Source organism: Lichenostomus cassidix, chromosome 17 (genome assembly GCF_008360975.1).
Source record: "Lichenostomus cassidix isolate B80296 chromosome 17, HeHo_3.0, whole genome shotgun sequence".
Classification (NCBI taxonomy): Eukaryota; Metazoa; Chordata; class Aves; order Passeriformes; family Meliphagidae; genus Lichenostomus; species Lichenostomus cassidix.
Genome location: NC_139497.1, coordinates 7309196 through 7327023, shown reverse-complemented (window position 1 = coordinate 7327023; position 17828 = coordinate 7309196). Strand labels below are relative to the sequence as shown.

The window sequence follows — 17828 nt, the reverse complement described above, 5'->3', positions numbered from 1 at the left end:
CTGAACAAAAAGCGCTCTGCCTTTTCACGGCATCGCAGTGTCTTGTGAAACCAAGTCCAATTTATTTTTAAATGGAAAAAAAAAAAGGAAAGCCCAAACTGAGAGCAAATATATTTCTGGGGACAAATATAATATTGCTTTTCATCCTGTCGTTAACACTTACTCCCATCTTCGGGATTCGCCAGTCTAATGAGAATTCAGCCTTTTGTGGAGCTGTAATGTAACATCTTTCAGGAGCACCTTGGAGCTGTTCTGCATGAGGCTGAGCACAGTTCACCTTCACACGAGCCAGCGCCTGACACCAACAACACTTGAACGGCTGCAAACCTTTCCAACTCACATCCAAACACCAGTAACAACTGAGAGGAGCAAGAACTACAGATAACACAAGGTTTGAAGGAGGGGAAAGGCATTTTGCTGCTTGTCTGAAAACCAGTCCAGCTTTCAAACCTGCAGGCATCCTCCTGGGGATGTGAGAGCTGGGTGAGGCTCCTCACCCTGGGTCAGAGCCCATGCTGTACCAACAGAAAGATGGAGATTATAATATTCCTGCTGGGAATAAAGAGTGTCAGGCATCCCCCAGCACAGCACAGGCTCACCAGTAAGGAGACAACACCCTGCCAGCATTCCCAGCAAGGTCTGCATCCCAGAAAAATGCTCTCCACCTTGGAGTCAGGGTCCACCCACACCCAGCCATCGCTGCTGGAGAAGGCAGCATCCACAGGAGTTCTCCTGGAATAACATTTCCTGACAATTTTAATGCCATATGTACTTTGGAGCCTGGCAGTTTGAAGCAATTAGATCCAGGCTGGGAGCTGCAAAGCATTTCTGTGTTTACGTCAATGTTTCAAAGGTACTGATCCAGCGCTCCCAGCATTTTACACACAGGATTAGCACGGGGCTCCCACATGGGATTGCTCTCTCCAGGAGCCCAGCAGCTCAGGGAGAACCAGCCTGTGGAGGAGAGGGATGGAAACCTGCAGCTGAGGCAGTCACCCCACCAAAGCCTGGATTTCCATCTGTTTGTCCCACACTGGGGAAAAAAAAAAAACCACCATCAAAAGGTCAGGCCACCAGCTACACCCCGCAGCACTGTGGATGCATTTTTCCCAGACAGATGGTGTGAAGGGGAAGAGTGAGGAGGAGGAAGGAAGGGAACAAGTTCAAGACAAGCCTCTGAGATCAGCAAACTGATAAAAATACCCTCTCACAGCCGCTGGCAGCTCGGAGGGACCCAGCCTGGGGGCGAAGGCAGGCACGGAGCATGTCCCACCCTGTGCCACAGCTCACACTGCTCAGATGCTCCTCATCCCCTCCCAAAACCTTCCCTCTGGCATTTTTTCCTTCATCTCCTCACGACTTCAGCATTCCCCTTTCCAGCTCTCACACCCCCTGACAGCACTGGCCACTTTTCCAACGGGAGTTTTTACTTTTTCCCTTCAATTCCCAGCACGTCGAGGATGGGGAATTTTCTCAGGCTGCAGATTCCTCCCACTCCTTCGATGCCATCTGCAAAAACCAAACCCCTCCCCAGTGCTTCCCATGTCTGCTTTTCCCCCAGTACCAACTTTGATTGCTCTGGGGATGACATGAGAAAGTTAAGTTTGCTGCTCAGTTTGGATGAACTGAGAGCATTTATTCAGCCTTCAGTTATCAGAGATGCAAATCAAACACTCCAGTTACATATTTTAACACAGTGGGGTGGAAAAAGTCTGATGGAGAGAAAGCCATAAAGGGTCTAATGTATTCACTGGAGTTCAGGTGGAAAACTGAGAGAGATTAGTGAAAAATTAACAGGTGCCATTGTCACAAAAGTGACAATCTAAAGACAAATCCCCCCAAAATTAATTCCCTAAATACCAGAACACATTATTAACTGCATTTAGCCCCTGTTTTATATCATCTCTGCAAAGGAGAGTGGAGAGGAGGGGGAAGGTGAATCAAAGAGGCACTTGCTGTCTGAGACTCCCAGACAGCAAGAAGCTGGTTCATGGCACATCATGGAAATGGAACTTGAAGCCAAAGGATGTCCCATCCTGGGACAGAGCAGATGCCATGACAGCACCAGGGTGAGAGCACTGGGAATTTCTGCCAGCATGGACCAGCAGCAGCTCCTCTGTGTAGCAGTTCCAGTGCTCCTGCATGACTGGTGGCTTCAGCTTCCAGCTGGGCTGAGCTCCAGTCCCAAACCCATGGAGGCACTCAGAGCCTCTGGCCATCCCAGAGCAGCTCAAGAAAGAGCTGAGGGCCACCTTCAGAGTCACTACCAGACTGGTGGCAGTCTGAGGATTGCTTGGTCTGCCACCAGCACAGAGCCTGCAGCTCCCATCCCCATCCCTGGGATTTGGGGATGCTCAGTCCACCTCCACATCAGCTTGGGCAGCTCCTTCTCCTCTCCCCACACACGATTCTCACACACGGATACTCTGAACCCAGGGGTTTTAGAGCTTTTCTTTTTGGGTTTGTTTTCTCATAAAAACAGCTCATTGGAGATCAATTTAGCTTTTTAATACCTTTCAGATAAGAAAATCTGCTGCAGCAGCAATTCTCTCCCTATCTTAATTAATTTCTAAACACATCACAAGCTGGAAGTGCATGTTTGATGAATCTGGTTGACCTCCTGGAGCAGAAATGATGACACAGATGTTGTGCCTTCTTCACTACCTCATTACTCATGTCACACCAGGGCTTTTTGGGTTTTTTTTTTTTCTCCAACTGAGCTGGCTGACAGGAGCTCCAGTGCTGCCATCAGCAAGACAAGCTGCAAGGAGCCAGAGGAAGGCTCAAGCAAGGTTTTGCATCCACTGGAGCAAAGTTCCACTGGTGCTGCCAGCAATCCCACAGGACAGCACCATGTAAGCACAAGGCAGGGAGGGAACTAAACCCACTGGGAAGTTTTGCAACGAGGAGAAAATAGTGTTGGGGAGGGAAAAAGGGCAGCACATGAAGAATAGGCAATTTGAGGGAATGCTTGGGCTGGAGGAGCTGAGTGTGGATGTGTTCAAAGCCCACAGGATCTATGGTGATCCTTCCCAGAGCTGTTTGCTGGGGACAGTGGGAGTCATCCCAGCTCTGAAAAGGGCTTCAGTCTCCTCTCCCCTCCCATACAAGCTGGGATTAGCCCAGTTGCACTGGTGTGATGCCATATCCACCTTTGGGAAGGAGGGCAATCACAGATTGGATGGTTTGGGTTGGAAAGGACTTTAAATTTCTCATTCCACCCCAGCCATGGGCAGGAACATCTTCCACTATCCCAGGCTGCTCTAAGCCCAGTCCAGCTGGCTTTGGGCACTTCCAGGGATCCAGGGGCAGCCACAGCTTCTCTGGGCACCCTGTGCCAGGGCCTGCCCACCCTCACAGGGAAAAAATCCTTCCTAATAGGTGACACCAGCAGCTCCTAAAAACTTGCTTGCTCTTGGAGACTCCTTAAGGAACCAGAGAGCTGCCCCAGCCTGAGGCAGCCCCAGGGATGGGATCTCTCCCCAGTGCCACTTCTGAGCAGGATGTGAGAGCAGAGGAAGAGTTCAACACCACACTTTACACCCAGCTCAGGGGCTGATGGAGCACAGCACCAAGGCTGATCATTAGCGAAACATCAGGATGTATGGGAATGAGAAGAAAAAAGGAAACTCTACAAATATGAGCTAAAAAAAAATCCTCTGGGAGACCTAGAAACCAGCAGATAATTTGTCTGCTGCCAGCACAGCCAGCAGAAAGGAGGCATTAAAATTAAAAAATAGTAATATTTTTTACAAAAGCAGCCTGATGAGGTCTGCTCAGCCTTTTAGTCCAGATGCTTTAATGGTCCCTTGCAAGGTGATGGCATGAGATGCAACAAAGCTTGTCCTTGTGACCACTCTCCAGAAAACCCAGCTGATTTCTGCTGGAGCTGGAGCAGAGGCAGTGCAGAGGGTATTTACAACCCTCCCACCATGGTCCTGCTCTGCTATTCCACAGCCAGGACTTTTCCTGGCATCACTCACAAGATAGGAAAACCCATCCCTCCACCAGCAGGATGGTATGGGCTTTGCATCCTCTTCCCAAAACTGCATCTCAGCACCCACAGGGTGCAGTGGTGATGCCTGATAAAGGGGAAAATGCAAAGACAGAACCTGTCTGTCCCACCCAGACCCCTCTCCACCCCCTCAGAGCCTTACAAGCATCCCCCCTGTATGGCCAAAGCCACTGGACACAGCCCTGGGCGTGGCTTTAGCACCACACAAAGTAATTAAACCAGAACACAAGGCGGTGGGGAACAACAGAAAAATAAATTTCTCTTATGTTTTGTTAAATTCAGCAATTTACAAGGCTGGAATAATTAGTGGTTTAAAATGTTTTGACACAAGCAGCCCCAATAATCATGATAAATCATATCAGGCATATGCCCAGATCCTTGAAGTGACAGATGACAAACAGAGCAGTGACAAGACGCTCCATCACGCGGGGAATCATTGAGTTAATGGAAGAATTATTGCTTCTGAAATCCACTCCAGTCCCATTGTGGGGAACATTCCAATTTATCAAAGCCAAATGAACATTAATTGCTGCAGCCTGGTAAGTTTTCGAGCTGCTGTGACCTTCATTGAATTTTAATCCAAAACAGATAAGATTTACTTCCACACAACAGGAAACAACACAATTAAACCCAAATGACAGCTGAGATTATGGTGAAAAAACACAACAGCCGTAATGACAAAAATATTGATTCCTTTCTACTTGACACTGTGCTAAAAAAAAAAAAAAAGGTAAATAAATAAAATCTTGCATTTGCATATTTGTTTTTCTTTTCCCTTTATCCCTTCTTTTCATTTGGGAGACAAATTTCAGATACTCAAGCCAAGAGGAAATGGGTGGCAGAGAGTAATGGAGACTGAATTCTCTTTAACTGCAGTAATTAATGTTATGTCTCATTGGGGAGAGATTAAGAAAAAACAGTTAGGAAAGGAAAAAAAATAAAAATTAAGTATTATCTTGCTGTCAAAGACGCCCTTGAGCTTGGGAAGGGAGGTGTGAAGAGGATCACAGCCAGTCAGAGCTTTGCAGGGGCAGCTGGTGGCCACAGGGACATGAGCCACACACTGGAAGCAAACCCACCCCAAACCAAAAAGCCATGGACTGACAGCCAGGATCTCTGGAAAGAGGAGCAAAGCCAGGATTTACAGCTCCCTGGAGCCCCCACACAGGACAGAGGGGGTCTCAGCTTTAGAGGCAGAGCAGGAGCTCCCAGCCAAGCCATAAACTGCTGCAGAAATCCAAACTAACATTCCTGGCCTGGAGATGTCTCAGTGCCCAACAAAGCTGTGCCAAGTGCTCCCTAGCAGAGGGATTAACCACATCCCCCAGGCAATCCTTCCCCAGATCCTACAGCTCAGCTGGACAATGAGGAGAGGGAAAAGCAAGTGTTACAGCACTTAAAGGAGAGGAAGGAAGCACTTTGCTCTGTCCCCTCCTGTCCCCTGGGGTGGCATGCTGGGCTGAGGATGGACAGAGTATGCAGAACCTGAATGCCCAAGCAGCACTGGCGTGGGCTGGAATTCTTTCTCCATAGCAGTGATATTGGTTTAGTTTAGAGAACAAGCACAAAGGAGGCACTGGATTTCAGGGTAGCAAGAGGAAGGAAAAGTATTTGGGAAGCTGGAAAGGAAGACACAGGTTGTCCAGTTGTATCCTGAGGCAAAAGGGACAAGGACATAGAGGGTGTAGGGACAGGAGGGGATGCCCAGAGGGAACCCCACTGCTGGGGTAGCTCAGGTGATGAGAGCACTCTGGGATGAGCTCCAGCTGGGGTCAAAAAGGAAAATACAGCAGTGGGAAAGCAGCCCAGGGACCTGGGTGAAATATTCCACCCAAGAAACAAATAGCTGTGCCCATTTTATTTCAGCTACAGAACTCCATGAGGTCTCAAGGAGAGGAAAAATAAAAAAACAACAAACCAACAAAACAGAATCATCTTTGCTGGTAACTCAAAACTTGGCTTGGGTTCACTCAAACCTTCTGAAAAATCTGGGCAAAGTTTCAAGCCTGTGCTGCAATCCTGACCCAGGAAAAGGATCTGCAAAGCTCCTGCCTCCCCAGGGACACATGTGCAGCCCTGACCCCATCCCAGAGCCACAGCCATGGCCAGGACCTTGGCTCCTGCTGCAGGGAATGTCAGGATTTATAAAGACGCTGGAATTACAGCTCATTTTGTGTGGAAGGAACAAATCCTTCCCTCCTGTCCTCTTGCTCTTTTGCAGAAGGGAGGAGAGGCTCAAGGTTCAGAGCAGGAATTCACTCTCACAACAAAGGCATGGATGCTCCCATGCCACTGGCAAAGCAGCTCTTCCTCCATGCAGAGCCTCTCCCCATTCTCACATGCACTCAGGGACCAATCTAAAGCCATGTGACACTGATGACACTCAAAAAACCAGATTTAAGTTGTAAAAGCCAAATAGCTGCTTGTTCAAATGAAGAAAATAAAGGCTTTGTGCAGCCACTGTCTCTGTTCCTCCTTCCAAAACTAAGGACAGAAGTTGTGGAGATGACACAGATTCCAAGAGATGAACAAATTCACCTTTTGCAGAGAGCTGCTATGACAGGATCCCCAATCCCATAACAGGCTTGCTTTGAGCAACCAACCTAACTCATTTTATTCTTTCTCCTAGTCCAATGGGACAATACACTGAGTCCCATTTTACAGATGGAGCTCTAAAGCACAGAGGAACCATGGACCACATCCAAATATGTAGGCAACAACCTCATATGATAGTGAAACTTTAAAAGGCAGCACAGCACTCAGACAGTGCATTAATAAAAGGTCACAAACACCCCAGATGGAGACATTCAAAGCACTGGATCATATTTTTACTTTTAGGTCAGACTTGTCCTTTACAAGACATGCTGCAGCCCTTACTCACTTCAAAGACAAACTTCAGCTTCAGGATGAAGCAGCCAAGCCCAAAATCTTGCCTTTGCACATGCTCATGCCCAAAAGCAAAGCCCAAGCAGAAATGCTCCACAGGCACCTCACCACTTTCCAGCAGAGACAGGAGGAACCCCAAGGATCCTTGTTACCCTTCCAATAGCTTTTCCCCCATACTCTGTTGCTTTATTTTATTTTCTCAGAAGACCAAGCCCTTTTTTCTGTTTGGGTTGTTTTTTTCTTTTCCTGGCCCATTCAAACACATCTCTCCCTTTCTGAGGGAGACCGAGACACAACACAAACGTTTGCAAACCAGGCTCACCACCCTGCTCCTCATCCCCTCCTCCCAGGGGATCCCTCCATCCCCTCCAACACCATGGGCAGCTGGGACTCACCATGACTGAGATGTGCAGGATGTGCATCTGCTCCTCCACGATCTCTGATGGCTCCTGCAGGCTGGGAGGGGTGGCTCTGGAGAGCTGCTCAGCGCTGCTCATGGACACGTGGAAGTACAGGGTGCCATTCTCCAGCCACTGCTGCTTCCAGTGCACCAGCGAGATGTCCGACACTGTCCCCGACATCTCTGCAGGGACACAACACCACACAGCCCGGGGTCAGTTTGCTCATGGACATCTCTGCAGGGACACAACACCACACAGCCCGGGGTCAGTTTGCTCATGGACATCTCTGCAGGGACACAACACCACACAGCCTGGGGTCAGTTTGCTCCCCAACATCTCTGCAGGGACACAACACCACACAGCCTGGGGTCAGTTTGCTCCGTGATGCCCAAAGATGTTCTTCTAAGTGACCCAGGAAATTGGGAGTGTTGAGTCTTGGTGCCAGAACTGCTTTTATCTACTGTTAGCCTCGACCTGTTGCTTCCCCTCTATGTGAACAGTGATGTTTGTCTTCCTTAATAAAAAGCAAGGGGCTGCAGAGTGCCTTGGGATTTCTAGACTAGGATGGCAACAAGAGTAAATCACATTTTACACAGGTTGCCTTGAACCTCCTCTGGCTCTCCCAGGAAGGAGGCTGGAAAGAGCTCCCAGGGAGTGCAGCCAAACCCAGGGGAGTTTAGTGGCTCAGCACAGGAGGACAGTCAGTGCCAGGCAAGCCAGGATGCAGACACCAGTACACACTGCTGGCATTTACACTGGAAACCTTCCAGCTGTGAGGCAGCAGCACAGCTGTATTTAGCAGGGCACCTCTCAGCACAGACTGAGCACCAGCAACAAGAGATGGCCACCAGGCTTGAAAAATACCTATTGACCTTGGGGCTGCATCTGTCAGTCACCTTCTGCTGGTTTTACATCCCACCAGATCCTGATTTACAGCACCCTAGGATCCAGGATTACAGCATCCCAGCACACATATCCACACCACCAGCTTTCCCTGGCTGGAAAGGAATTCTCACACTGAATTAGGGGTTTGGACAACACAAAGGGCATCCCCAGACCTGCAGACCAGAGAAGGCAGCAGCTCCCAGCCTCAGCCTCAGCTCTGAGTGGGCCAGGAGCACTGGCAGCTCCACAGCTGCCCAGCTCATTGCACACAGATCTCTGCAGAGAACGAGTTTGGCAGTTTGGCAGCTGAATCAAAACTGAAAAAAAAATTAAAACTACTAGTACAAAATGAGCCAAAATATTTCTCCTTCCACCACATCTTTTTTTGTGTTTGTTTTTCCATTTGCAATGCAAGCAATGGGAAGCAAGACACATCTTTTTAGTCACTGAGCCCACAGCTTCAGCAGTCACCTGCTTAGAGGGAGACTCAAACTCAATTCCCTGCAGCTGTGCCTGCCCCAGAACAGGCAAAAGCACAAGCTCAGGTACTCCTGGAATCACAGTGGGATCAGGGACAAGGTTCTCCCCTTCTCCACAGAGGGTCAATGGGGAGGACAGCCCTTGTTCCCCTGCAGGCACAGCAGCCAGAAAATGCTGGTGGCATTTTGCATTTCACTATCCTGAGCCCAGGTGGGCAAAAGCACATCCAGTTCCAGCTCCCAGTGGAGAGGAGGAAGGAACAAGCCCAGCTGAGGCTGTCCTGAGGAGCCACCAACACCTTCAGGACAAGATGCTTCAACGAGACACCTGGGTGGTGAGCAGCCACTCCAGCTACACAACCAGGCTCTTCCACTTCTACAAACCCGTGTTCCAACCCAACAAAAAAACTCTCAATCCTTCAGGAACTGTTTTTTTTACCCTTGAAATCAATATTCCAGCAGCAAGCCCCTGGCTTCCCATCATGGATGGAAACAGAGCCAATCAAACTGCCCATGGAGAAGCCTCATCACACCACAGGTCCTGCAGGGCTGAAGGAAGGGAAAAGGTGACCCCATTGCTGCCAGATCCCTGATTCAGCACCTCACTGCTGACGCTCCTGAGCCACCACAGTGTCACCTCACCAGAGGGGTTTGCTCATTGCCTCTGCACCTTCCTCATCCCCAACCCCAGAGCCCATCTGAGCACTCAGAGAAAAACCAAACAGCTCCTGGCCACACAAGGATCCATCAGGAGCTCACACTTGTGCTGGGGAGGGGATGCAGGAGCTCCCTGTCACATCCCTGTCACTGCTGTGACATCCTGCTAACGACCCTTTCCTCCTGTGACATAAAAAGCAGTTTGCTGGAGCAAACCAGCAGCAAGAGGTGCTGCTTGCACTCAGGAACCTGTAAATCAGGTGCAGCCCTGCAGCTCCTTCAAGAAGCTCATGGAATGAATCCTGTGTCTTCCCCCTCCAAACAAGGCTAAAGCAGGAGGCTTCTTATAGCAGGAAAAATGAGAACAAAATGAGAAGGAGTATCAAGGCTGCTTAATTGCAGTCGTCTTCCCAGCAATACTTCAAAGGTCTGTACTGAAAAGCATCTCCTTGTCTAATTAAAATCAAAACAAATGCTACTTTTAGGAGCAAAAGCACTCACTCAGCTTTGCAGCAGAAATCCAAGATCATCCACAGAGGCAAACAGGCCATGGGAGAGCAGAGGAGCAGCAAGGGAGAGACTCTGTCATGCAAAGCCATAATCCTAATTCTGTCCAGAGGGACAGTGACCCACAGGAGGGGATGATTTACAGCATTACACACTCATCACACACATATCCTGCAGCAGACTTTTCCCAAAGAGCTCAGCAAGGAGGTTGTATCACCCAGAAAACAGCAGTGACACCGTGAGTGCCACCAGGACATCACTGCTACAGTTCCAAGGGCTACATCACATTAGGGAAGCAGGGAAAAAACCTCCAGGATCAACCTTTCTCCAAATTTTTTTCCCTTACACACACGTTTTTCGCTTGGGATGTTTAAAAGGATCAGGGAGAACATTCCTCAGGAGTTCTGAAATATAGGCAATTTTTTTGGATTTTAGCCTAGACTGAAGATAAGCCTGTTTCATTTTCAAAAGGTCTCTTCCAAAAGTAGAAACTTCAATTTAACATTCATTTCACAATTTTCAGCAAACCCAGCAGCCAGGCAGTTTGTGACAAACATGGACTTGCCAAGCCTGGGTACTCATTCCCCCACACTTATAAACACTTGTGTGTGTGAGCTTTCATTTTAGGGCACCTGGTTACAACCCCCAGCCTTCCATCAGATTCACTACTCACCACAAAAATAATAAAAAAGTGCTTTTTCAAGCCGTGGAGCTGCTGAATCCCTCAATACCCCAACACAGGGAAGTTTCTTGGCCTCATATACTTGACATAAATATTACACTGCCTGTGTTTCAATGGACACACATTGTCACTCCACTGTCTGCTGTAGTTACAGCAGTGATAGCCCGTCCATCAGACAGAATGGAATAGTGTGCAGCAAGATTGCCTGTTATCAGAGCCCTCAAATGCTTTTTGGAACAAATTAAGGGTATTCCAGCACCAAAACTGAACGAGATACGCTTAAGGTTTTAAATGGGCAGCAATGGAAAAGCACTTGTGGTCTATGGCTGTTTAAAATCTCAGTATCTAGCAGATGGGGAGCTCTCAGCTGGGGTTCAAACAGCCCTTTGTGGGTAAAACACCGAGTAAAACAGCCAAACAGATCATCAAACATCTGCCATGCCATCTTCCTACCTGCTCACTGCGCTCAGCAGAGAGGAGATGAAACAAGGAGGATGCTCATTGCCCACAGCAGCCAGCCAGGCTTCTCCCCTTCTCCCTGTCCAAAGACCCCAGGCCAACACCATCTCCATCCCAGAGCAGAGGATCTCAGCAATCTGCTCTCCCTCCCACCAGCAGCTGTGGCTGGTTTAGTTTTCATGGCTGTGGCTCCTTTCAGCCTCCCCAGGTGTCCCAAACCCATCACACCTGTCCCTCATGTCCCACCACACAGCTCAGCTGAGCCACAGGCAGCCCCACTATCACCTGATGATGGTTTGAAATTAAGGAAAAGGCACAAAGAGTATTTTGTGGCTTTTCTGCTCTGCCTCGAGCTCTGTGCCATGTAAAACTTCTACAGTCTTCAACGTTTTCCTTGGAAATCAAACAAGCAATCCAAACAAAACCCTTCCCAGGGCTCAGCCCCTGGCCTGGGCTTGTGCCATCAGCATGTCACCCATCCAGGATAAGGCAGGGAACAGCAGTGACCACAGCAAATCCCTTTCCAACCAACGCCCTAATTCCATTTTTCCCTTTGCTGTCGCTACAACCCTCACATATAAACATTTCATTGAAGTCTTCAACTTGTATTACAATCAAACCTAAAAGCAAAGGGGCCTAAATGCATTTGGTTGGGAACCAAGACGATTCCCATAAAAGCAGATTATGCTGACATGATGAATACAAAATGAAACAGCAGATATTAAAGTTGGAGGATTGTTACTCCATGCCTTCAGGCTCCTGGCCACCCTACCCACCTCCTCCCTCCTTTCTCCCTTCCCTTCAGTCTCACTGAAGGCAGGGATACCCTTTTTACCTCTGCCTTCTCCAAGGGAGCCTGCCAGGCTGGAAATATTCACCAGCTCTCCCCAGCCCCTCTCTAACCTCATGCAATGCCTCAACATTCATCACTTTCTCGGGAGCTTGCAGCCCTGCCTTATCTGTCATGGCGTTTTACAAAGCCTGTGTTGTATTTAATTGGCTTGTTCTCGCTAATCTGCCATGATTATTGTATTTTTATTTCATTCTTGAAGGTCATTATTAAAATAAGCCGTTTTGCTCTGAGTGGTTCATCCCCACAAGGTTCTCCACCCCCGGATAACCAAACCTTCCCTGCGCTTCCTCCCCTCTCCCCAGACCTGCTGGGCACCTTTCCTGTCAGCACCAAGCCGGCTCTTGGGGTGATGGGTGAGGAGGCAGTGAGTAATTCCCAGTGCATGGATCCAGCTTTTCCAGCCTTTTTCCTCCCCACCTGCTCCATCCCAGCAGGACCTACACCCTGCAGCCAGGCTCACCTGCACAGCTCAGCGGCTTCATCTGGCACAGGAAAACCTGGAGATCTGCTTAGTGATGGAATTTCCTTTTCCAGAGACACAATCCCAGCTTGTGTCCCCTTCCTCCACACCCCTCATCCTGCAGCCCCCTTCCTCCTGCTGCTGTTCCAGGGGCTCTCCTCACTTAACACTCTCCAGAGGCTCCAACCTCCAATAAAGTGTTAGTTTAGAGATTCTTCGGTGCTAGCTACCACTTATGCTAATAAAGCAAATTTATGCAGAAAGTCATAAACAGAGAGCTCTCCCCAGTGCCCTTGCCAGCGCAGGATTGCTCCCTGCGGAATAGATTATCGCGCTCTGTGCAGACTAGCTCCAAAATGACTCCAGTAATGGGGCTTCCCCCATGCTCCCCGGGGGGCTATTCTGCAGTCAAACAGGCCCTGAGAGTTCTAAGAGTTTGGGTCTTTTGGTGGCGATGTGGTGGAGTTTGTTATCCGAATCATTAGCCTGGGTTTTTTTCTTCCCTTCCCCTCCGCTCGTTTTTTAACATGTTCCTTCCCTTACACACCTCCTCCCCTGCTCTCCCCTCACACTACTCCCTGGGGCAGCACACAAATGCAGCTGCAGATCATAAAAAGTAATAGAGAAGCTCAGAAATTTAAGAAAGGGGAAAAAAAGAAAAAAAATATATGATAAGCTCCCTCTGATCATCTCCTTTCAAAGCCCCTGTCTGTGAGAACACAGTGCTGCACCTGCAGGGCATTTCAGGGGTGGCTCTGGTGCTGAGAGTGTCTGCAGGGACACAGAATTATGGAATGGTTTGGGTTAGAAAAATCTCTCCGAGGTCAGAGTCTGTGGGAGTTCAGGCTGGAGCTGCAGGGTTGGAGGGATGCACAAGTCTTTTGTTATCAGTTGATGTGAAACGTTAACAGAGATAAGCTGAATCGCCCCTAGCAGGGGCTGAGACAAAGAGCAAGACAAGTTTGTGTTTACCTTATGAATAAGTAGCTCATACAATAAATTGGACTTTGCATGAACCAGGCTCAGTAGCCTTATCAAGAGTCCATTTGTTAACCCAGCAGTGCCAAATCCAAGGTGTGGTTCCTGTCCAGCCTGGTGCTGGATGGAGGCTCCGGGCAGCCTGGCCTTGGGGTGGTGCAAGGGAGATCCCTCTGGCACTGTGTGCACTCTCTGCATCTCACATCTGACCTTGGACAGGCAAAAGGGGACTGGCAGTGAGGAGGGTTTGGCTGTTTTCAGGCTCTGCTGGAAGGAGAAGAGCGAGCAGCCAGGTTCAGGTGTGCTCCTGGGACAAAGAACCTCCAAGACACAAAGATGTGGCAGGAGCTGAGCCACCACCAAAAAGCTCCTGACAGTCAGAACAGCACAACTGGAGGGCAGATCCCAAGCTCAACAGGAACCCAAAAAGCAAGAAAACCTCCTCAGGGTGGATGGAGAGCTTGCACACTGCATCTCCAGAGGTGTTCCAGGAGATGGGCTGGGGTGAGCAGGGAGGACAGAGTCCTGGCTTCAGCCCCTGGAAGCACTTCCAGACAGCCAGAGGGCTGAGCTGCTCCAACACAGCTCTCCTGCTCTTGCCTCTGGGGCCCTCTGTGCCATCCCCACACCCCTCCAGCCTTTCCAATGCCAGGCTTTAGGGTCCCTGTATGCATCAGGGAGCAGATATTGATTTACCTGTGCTGCCCACAGCTCTCAGTCTGACTCCACACCCCCCAGAGAAGCTCAGTGCGCTCCTGCAGCTGCTTTGATTGCAATCCAGGCTCCAGCACATTACCCTTATTTATAATGCCAGGGCTCCATGTGGCGCCTCAGGCACTCTGAAATTATTACAGGGCCCTCTGACTTTCAATTCCCTTCCATCCAATTCTGTTTCTACCTGTCGGCAGAGGCTCCCCCTGGCCAGAGGTGGGAGCCACAGGCATAGGTTCTGCCAGTCCTGCAGGAATTGCTGGCACATGGATGAGTCACCCCAGTTGGAATGGGAAGCACCAGGTGTGGGAGAGAGGAGACACCCAGGCTCAGAGCAGCACTGGGGATGCTCAGCCACAGCCATGGTGGTGCCATCCTGATGCTGCCATGAGCAGAAATAAGGTGAAGGAATGTGACTTCTAAGCATTAGAGCCCCTCTTTTGTGCATGCTGCAGAGGTGAAGGGCAAGGTGCAGAGGGATAGGTGTGAGGGACGTGCCTTGATGCACAGATTTTGCTCTCTGTTACAAAAGAAGTCATGGAGTTTGCTTTCGTAAAGGGTTAGGAGGTGTTTGTTATGGTTATTTGTTAATGGTTGTGTACATGTTATGGCTACCTCTATAGATTTGTTGGGGCTAACTGTAAATGTTATGGCTACCTCTATAGATTTGTTGGGGCTAACTGTAAATGTTATGGCTACCTCTATAGGTTTGTTATGTCTAATTGTTAATTTGTTGTGGCTAACTCACGTGTTATGGTTAAGAAAGGGGAGAGCTGGGCAAGCAGCTAAGCTATCAGAAGCCCCTAGAAAGGATGAGCCAAGGAGGACTGAAGTAGTGAGAGCCCATTTCTCACACTCTCCACCCCCAATCCCCCCCATTAAGGCATGGGAGTTTCCTGTGGTTTCCTTTAGGGTTTCAGTAAAATACTCAAGCTTTGCCACTTCTCTGGAGCCTTCTGGCTGACCTAAAAGAAGCACAGGGTGAACACGGGTAAACAAAGGGTTTACTTTTGAAAGAGCACCTGAAAGCATGAGGAAGAGGGAAGAGGCAACTCCTTCCTCATGTCTCAGGAGAGAGAGCTGCTGGGCCATGAAAGCTGTTGTTGTGGCAAGCTGGAAAGCATGAGGAAAGCTGGGATAGTCTTCCATTCCCACTTACCCCAAATCCTCAAAACCAACAGAGAGATTTGATAAATGGGGAAAAAAAAGTCTACTTGAAAGGCACGAGCATCATCATTCTTTGATGGTCCAACTATCAATCTCTGTTAAAGAAATCTGTGTCTTTGTTTTTGGGCTGGGGTGGGGATGCCTCTTCTCAGGACAGCCTCAAACACTGCAGAGCAGCCCTGGGAGTCAGGATGGCACAAGATAAGGCTTGTGCAAAGGAAAAACATTTGGAAAACCACCCCTACAGCTTCCTCCTCGTGCAGGTAACAGCAGCAACTGCACCTTTCCCTTTGTCTGTGAGTTGTTGCAGGAGCTGAGAGCTGGGAGCAGGGCAAGGCACAGCAGGGTGGGCATCAGGGCAGTGCAGGATTGTCACAAAGGGACAGAGAGGGGATGTGCTTGTCCTCCCTGCAAGCTGTGACAGGAGCAGAAGGGCAACATGACCTGTTCAGGTGATTTGAAGAGTGTGGCAAAGCCAGGCAGGCTGCAGGACAAAGCAGAGAGGTGCATTTGCTTCACAGCTGCTGAGGAACCAGCGCCAGCCTCGAGGGGTGAGCACAGCTCTGAGCTCCATTAGAACCAGCCAAGAGCTTTTTAAGTCCTCTGCATTTTTAAACCTCTCTTTGGGAAACACAGCTCTTAAAATGATAAGGCAGTTTGATAGCTCAGGGCTCTGCTCAGGCTGTGAAGTGAAGCAATTTTTCTGCAGTGGTTCCCCCACGGAGCTGCCCTCCCCAAGGGGAGGTGGAACAGGCAGAGGAGGAGAAGAAAACAGGGCAGGAGAGAGGAGGTCTGGTCACCTTCTGCAGAGACAAACACTAGGACAGTTCCACCTCCTGAGAGAGGGATGTCCTTTTCCAAGGACAAGGAGCTGGCTGGGCATTTCCAGCAAAAAAACCTTGGGATCTTCTGCCTGTGTGTCACCTGGAGCACCAGGTGGGTGCATCAAAAGGCAAATAGCCTGAGAATTCTGGACATGCCTTGTCCAAAAGGGAAAAAATATCAGTTAGCAGGAATGACCAGTTGGTGGGTGGTGATCAGGGCTCCTACACTGACAGGGTCCCTTCCTTGCTGCCAAGCCAGAAATCCACAGTGGCTACAAAGGATTAATGACGTTGTCTGTCTCTTCTCCAGGAGGGGCTTTTGAGTGCTCACTCCCTGGGAAGCCCCTAGAGCCTGCCAGGTATCCGAGGTACCACCCAAGTACCCAGGGTTTATCTGGGCTTCTCAACAAACACCAAATTCAGCTCTTACTTACAAAATTGAGTTCTTGCAACCTCACAGAAAATTCACTTCTCTCTTAGCCTATTACAGCTTAACCCAGGAGCGACCTTGCACGTTTATCTATCCCAGCATCCAGAGAGATTCCAAAAGTTCAAGACACACAGACAGCCAAGCACCACCAGAGTTCTGCAGGGAAGGAGAGAAACCCAATAAGGACTATGAAGGATGCTATCCCAGACCCCTCCCCGAGCAGGACAAACCTGCCCTCGGAGGCTGCAAACCAGGCTGCCAGAAGCAAAAAGGTTTATTGAGATTAGGTGTGAAAATCCTCACCTCTCCCTGGACTGACTCCCACTGCAGTGAACTGGACTCAAAGCAGCTGATCTAAGAGCACAGTGAAGTTGCTGCAGGGCTCAGAAAGTGGCATCGTGAGACGAGGAGACGTCGAAATCCAAAATAATAAAAGCAACCGAATTTATTATGGCTTCTCGGAGCCTGGGGACAAAATAATTTTTCCCCATTTAAAAGTGGGTAAGGCATAAGAGAAGCTGAGCAATTTGTCAGAGATTGGAAGCAACAAAGTGGCAGAGACCAAAGCCTGGAGCAGACACCACACACAGACACCACCCGACCAGCCCATTCCAGCCCTTCCCCTGCAGCTTCCCATCTCCTTCCCCACTAGGAAAGGCTAATCCCTGTCATTATCTGGTGCTCCCATCATTACCACACCATTAGATCCAACAGCAGCATGGGCTCGTTTGCTATCCTAACAAGAGTCTCAGGGAAAGCTGTGCAGCAGCTGCCCAAAAAGGAACATCTACACCAAGACAGAAGAGACACAGAGCACTTCTCCCCTTGATCTGCATACACAAAGGTCATGGGAAAGTGGCAGAGGGGGATGGATCCTTGCAGCCTCATTAGAGGGAAAGAAACTGTTTCTGCAAATAATTGATTTCTAAATTTATCCCCTAATTAAATAGGTTCCCTGGACGAATCTGCATGCAAGATGCAAGGTGATGATTTAGTGCCTGGCTTCCTCCGGGAACGCATCAACACATGTTTGCAAATTGTCTCTGTGCCAAACTCAAAGGAAGGGTGATCATCTCCCCATGCCAGCGCTCCTGGGCACCTCCTGACCCCAGAGCCTCAGCACACCCAGCAGAGCTCCCTCTGCTCCAGGTCAGAGCCACACTCAGGGAGAGGGCTGTTTGTCACCTGTCACTGCTCCCCGTGCTCCTGTCCACTCTCCAGCCAGCTCACACCAACCCAGCTCACACCCTGCCCTGCTGGGAGGCCAGCCAGAGGGATTTTTGGCAGGCAGCAGCTGTAAAACCGTGGCAGGAGTGGAAATGCACTGCCCAAACTCGGCACGTAGCGCGGCAAGAATGAGAAACATTATCTCCCAAACACGCTCTTGCTTCCTACATCAATTCCACGGCTGTTCCTGTCTAGTCGCTTTGACTT

At 49.4% G+C, this 17828-nt stretch overlaps 1 protein-coding gene across 5 annotated transcripts in view; it reads right to left on the bottom strand.

Annotated features, from left to right (window-relative positions):
• ASTN2 (astrotactin 2) overlaps positions 1–17828 on the bottom strand; it is a 370770-nt gene that overhangs the window by 247806 nt on the left and 105136 nt on the right. For all 5 annotated transcript variants that reach the window (XM_085077209.1, XM_085077207.1, XM_085077208.1 and 2 more), the window contains one exon: positions 7297–7484. In XM_085077209.1, coding sequence (XP_084933335.1) covers positions 7297–7482 — 186 coding nt within the window. In that variant the 5' untranslated portion in view covers positions 7483–7484. The remainder of the gene's footprint in view (positions 1–7296; positions 7485–17828) is intronic.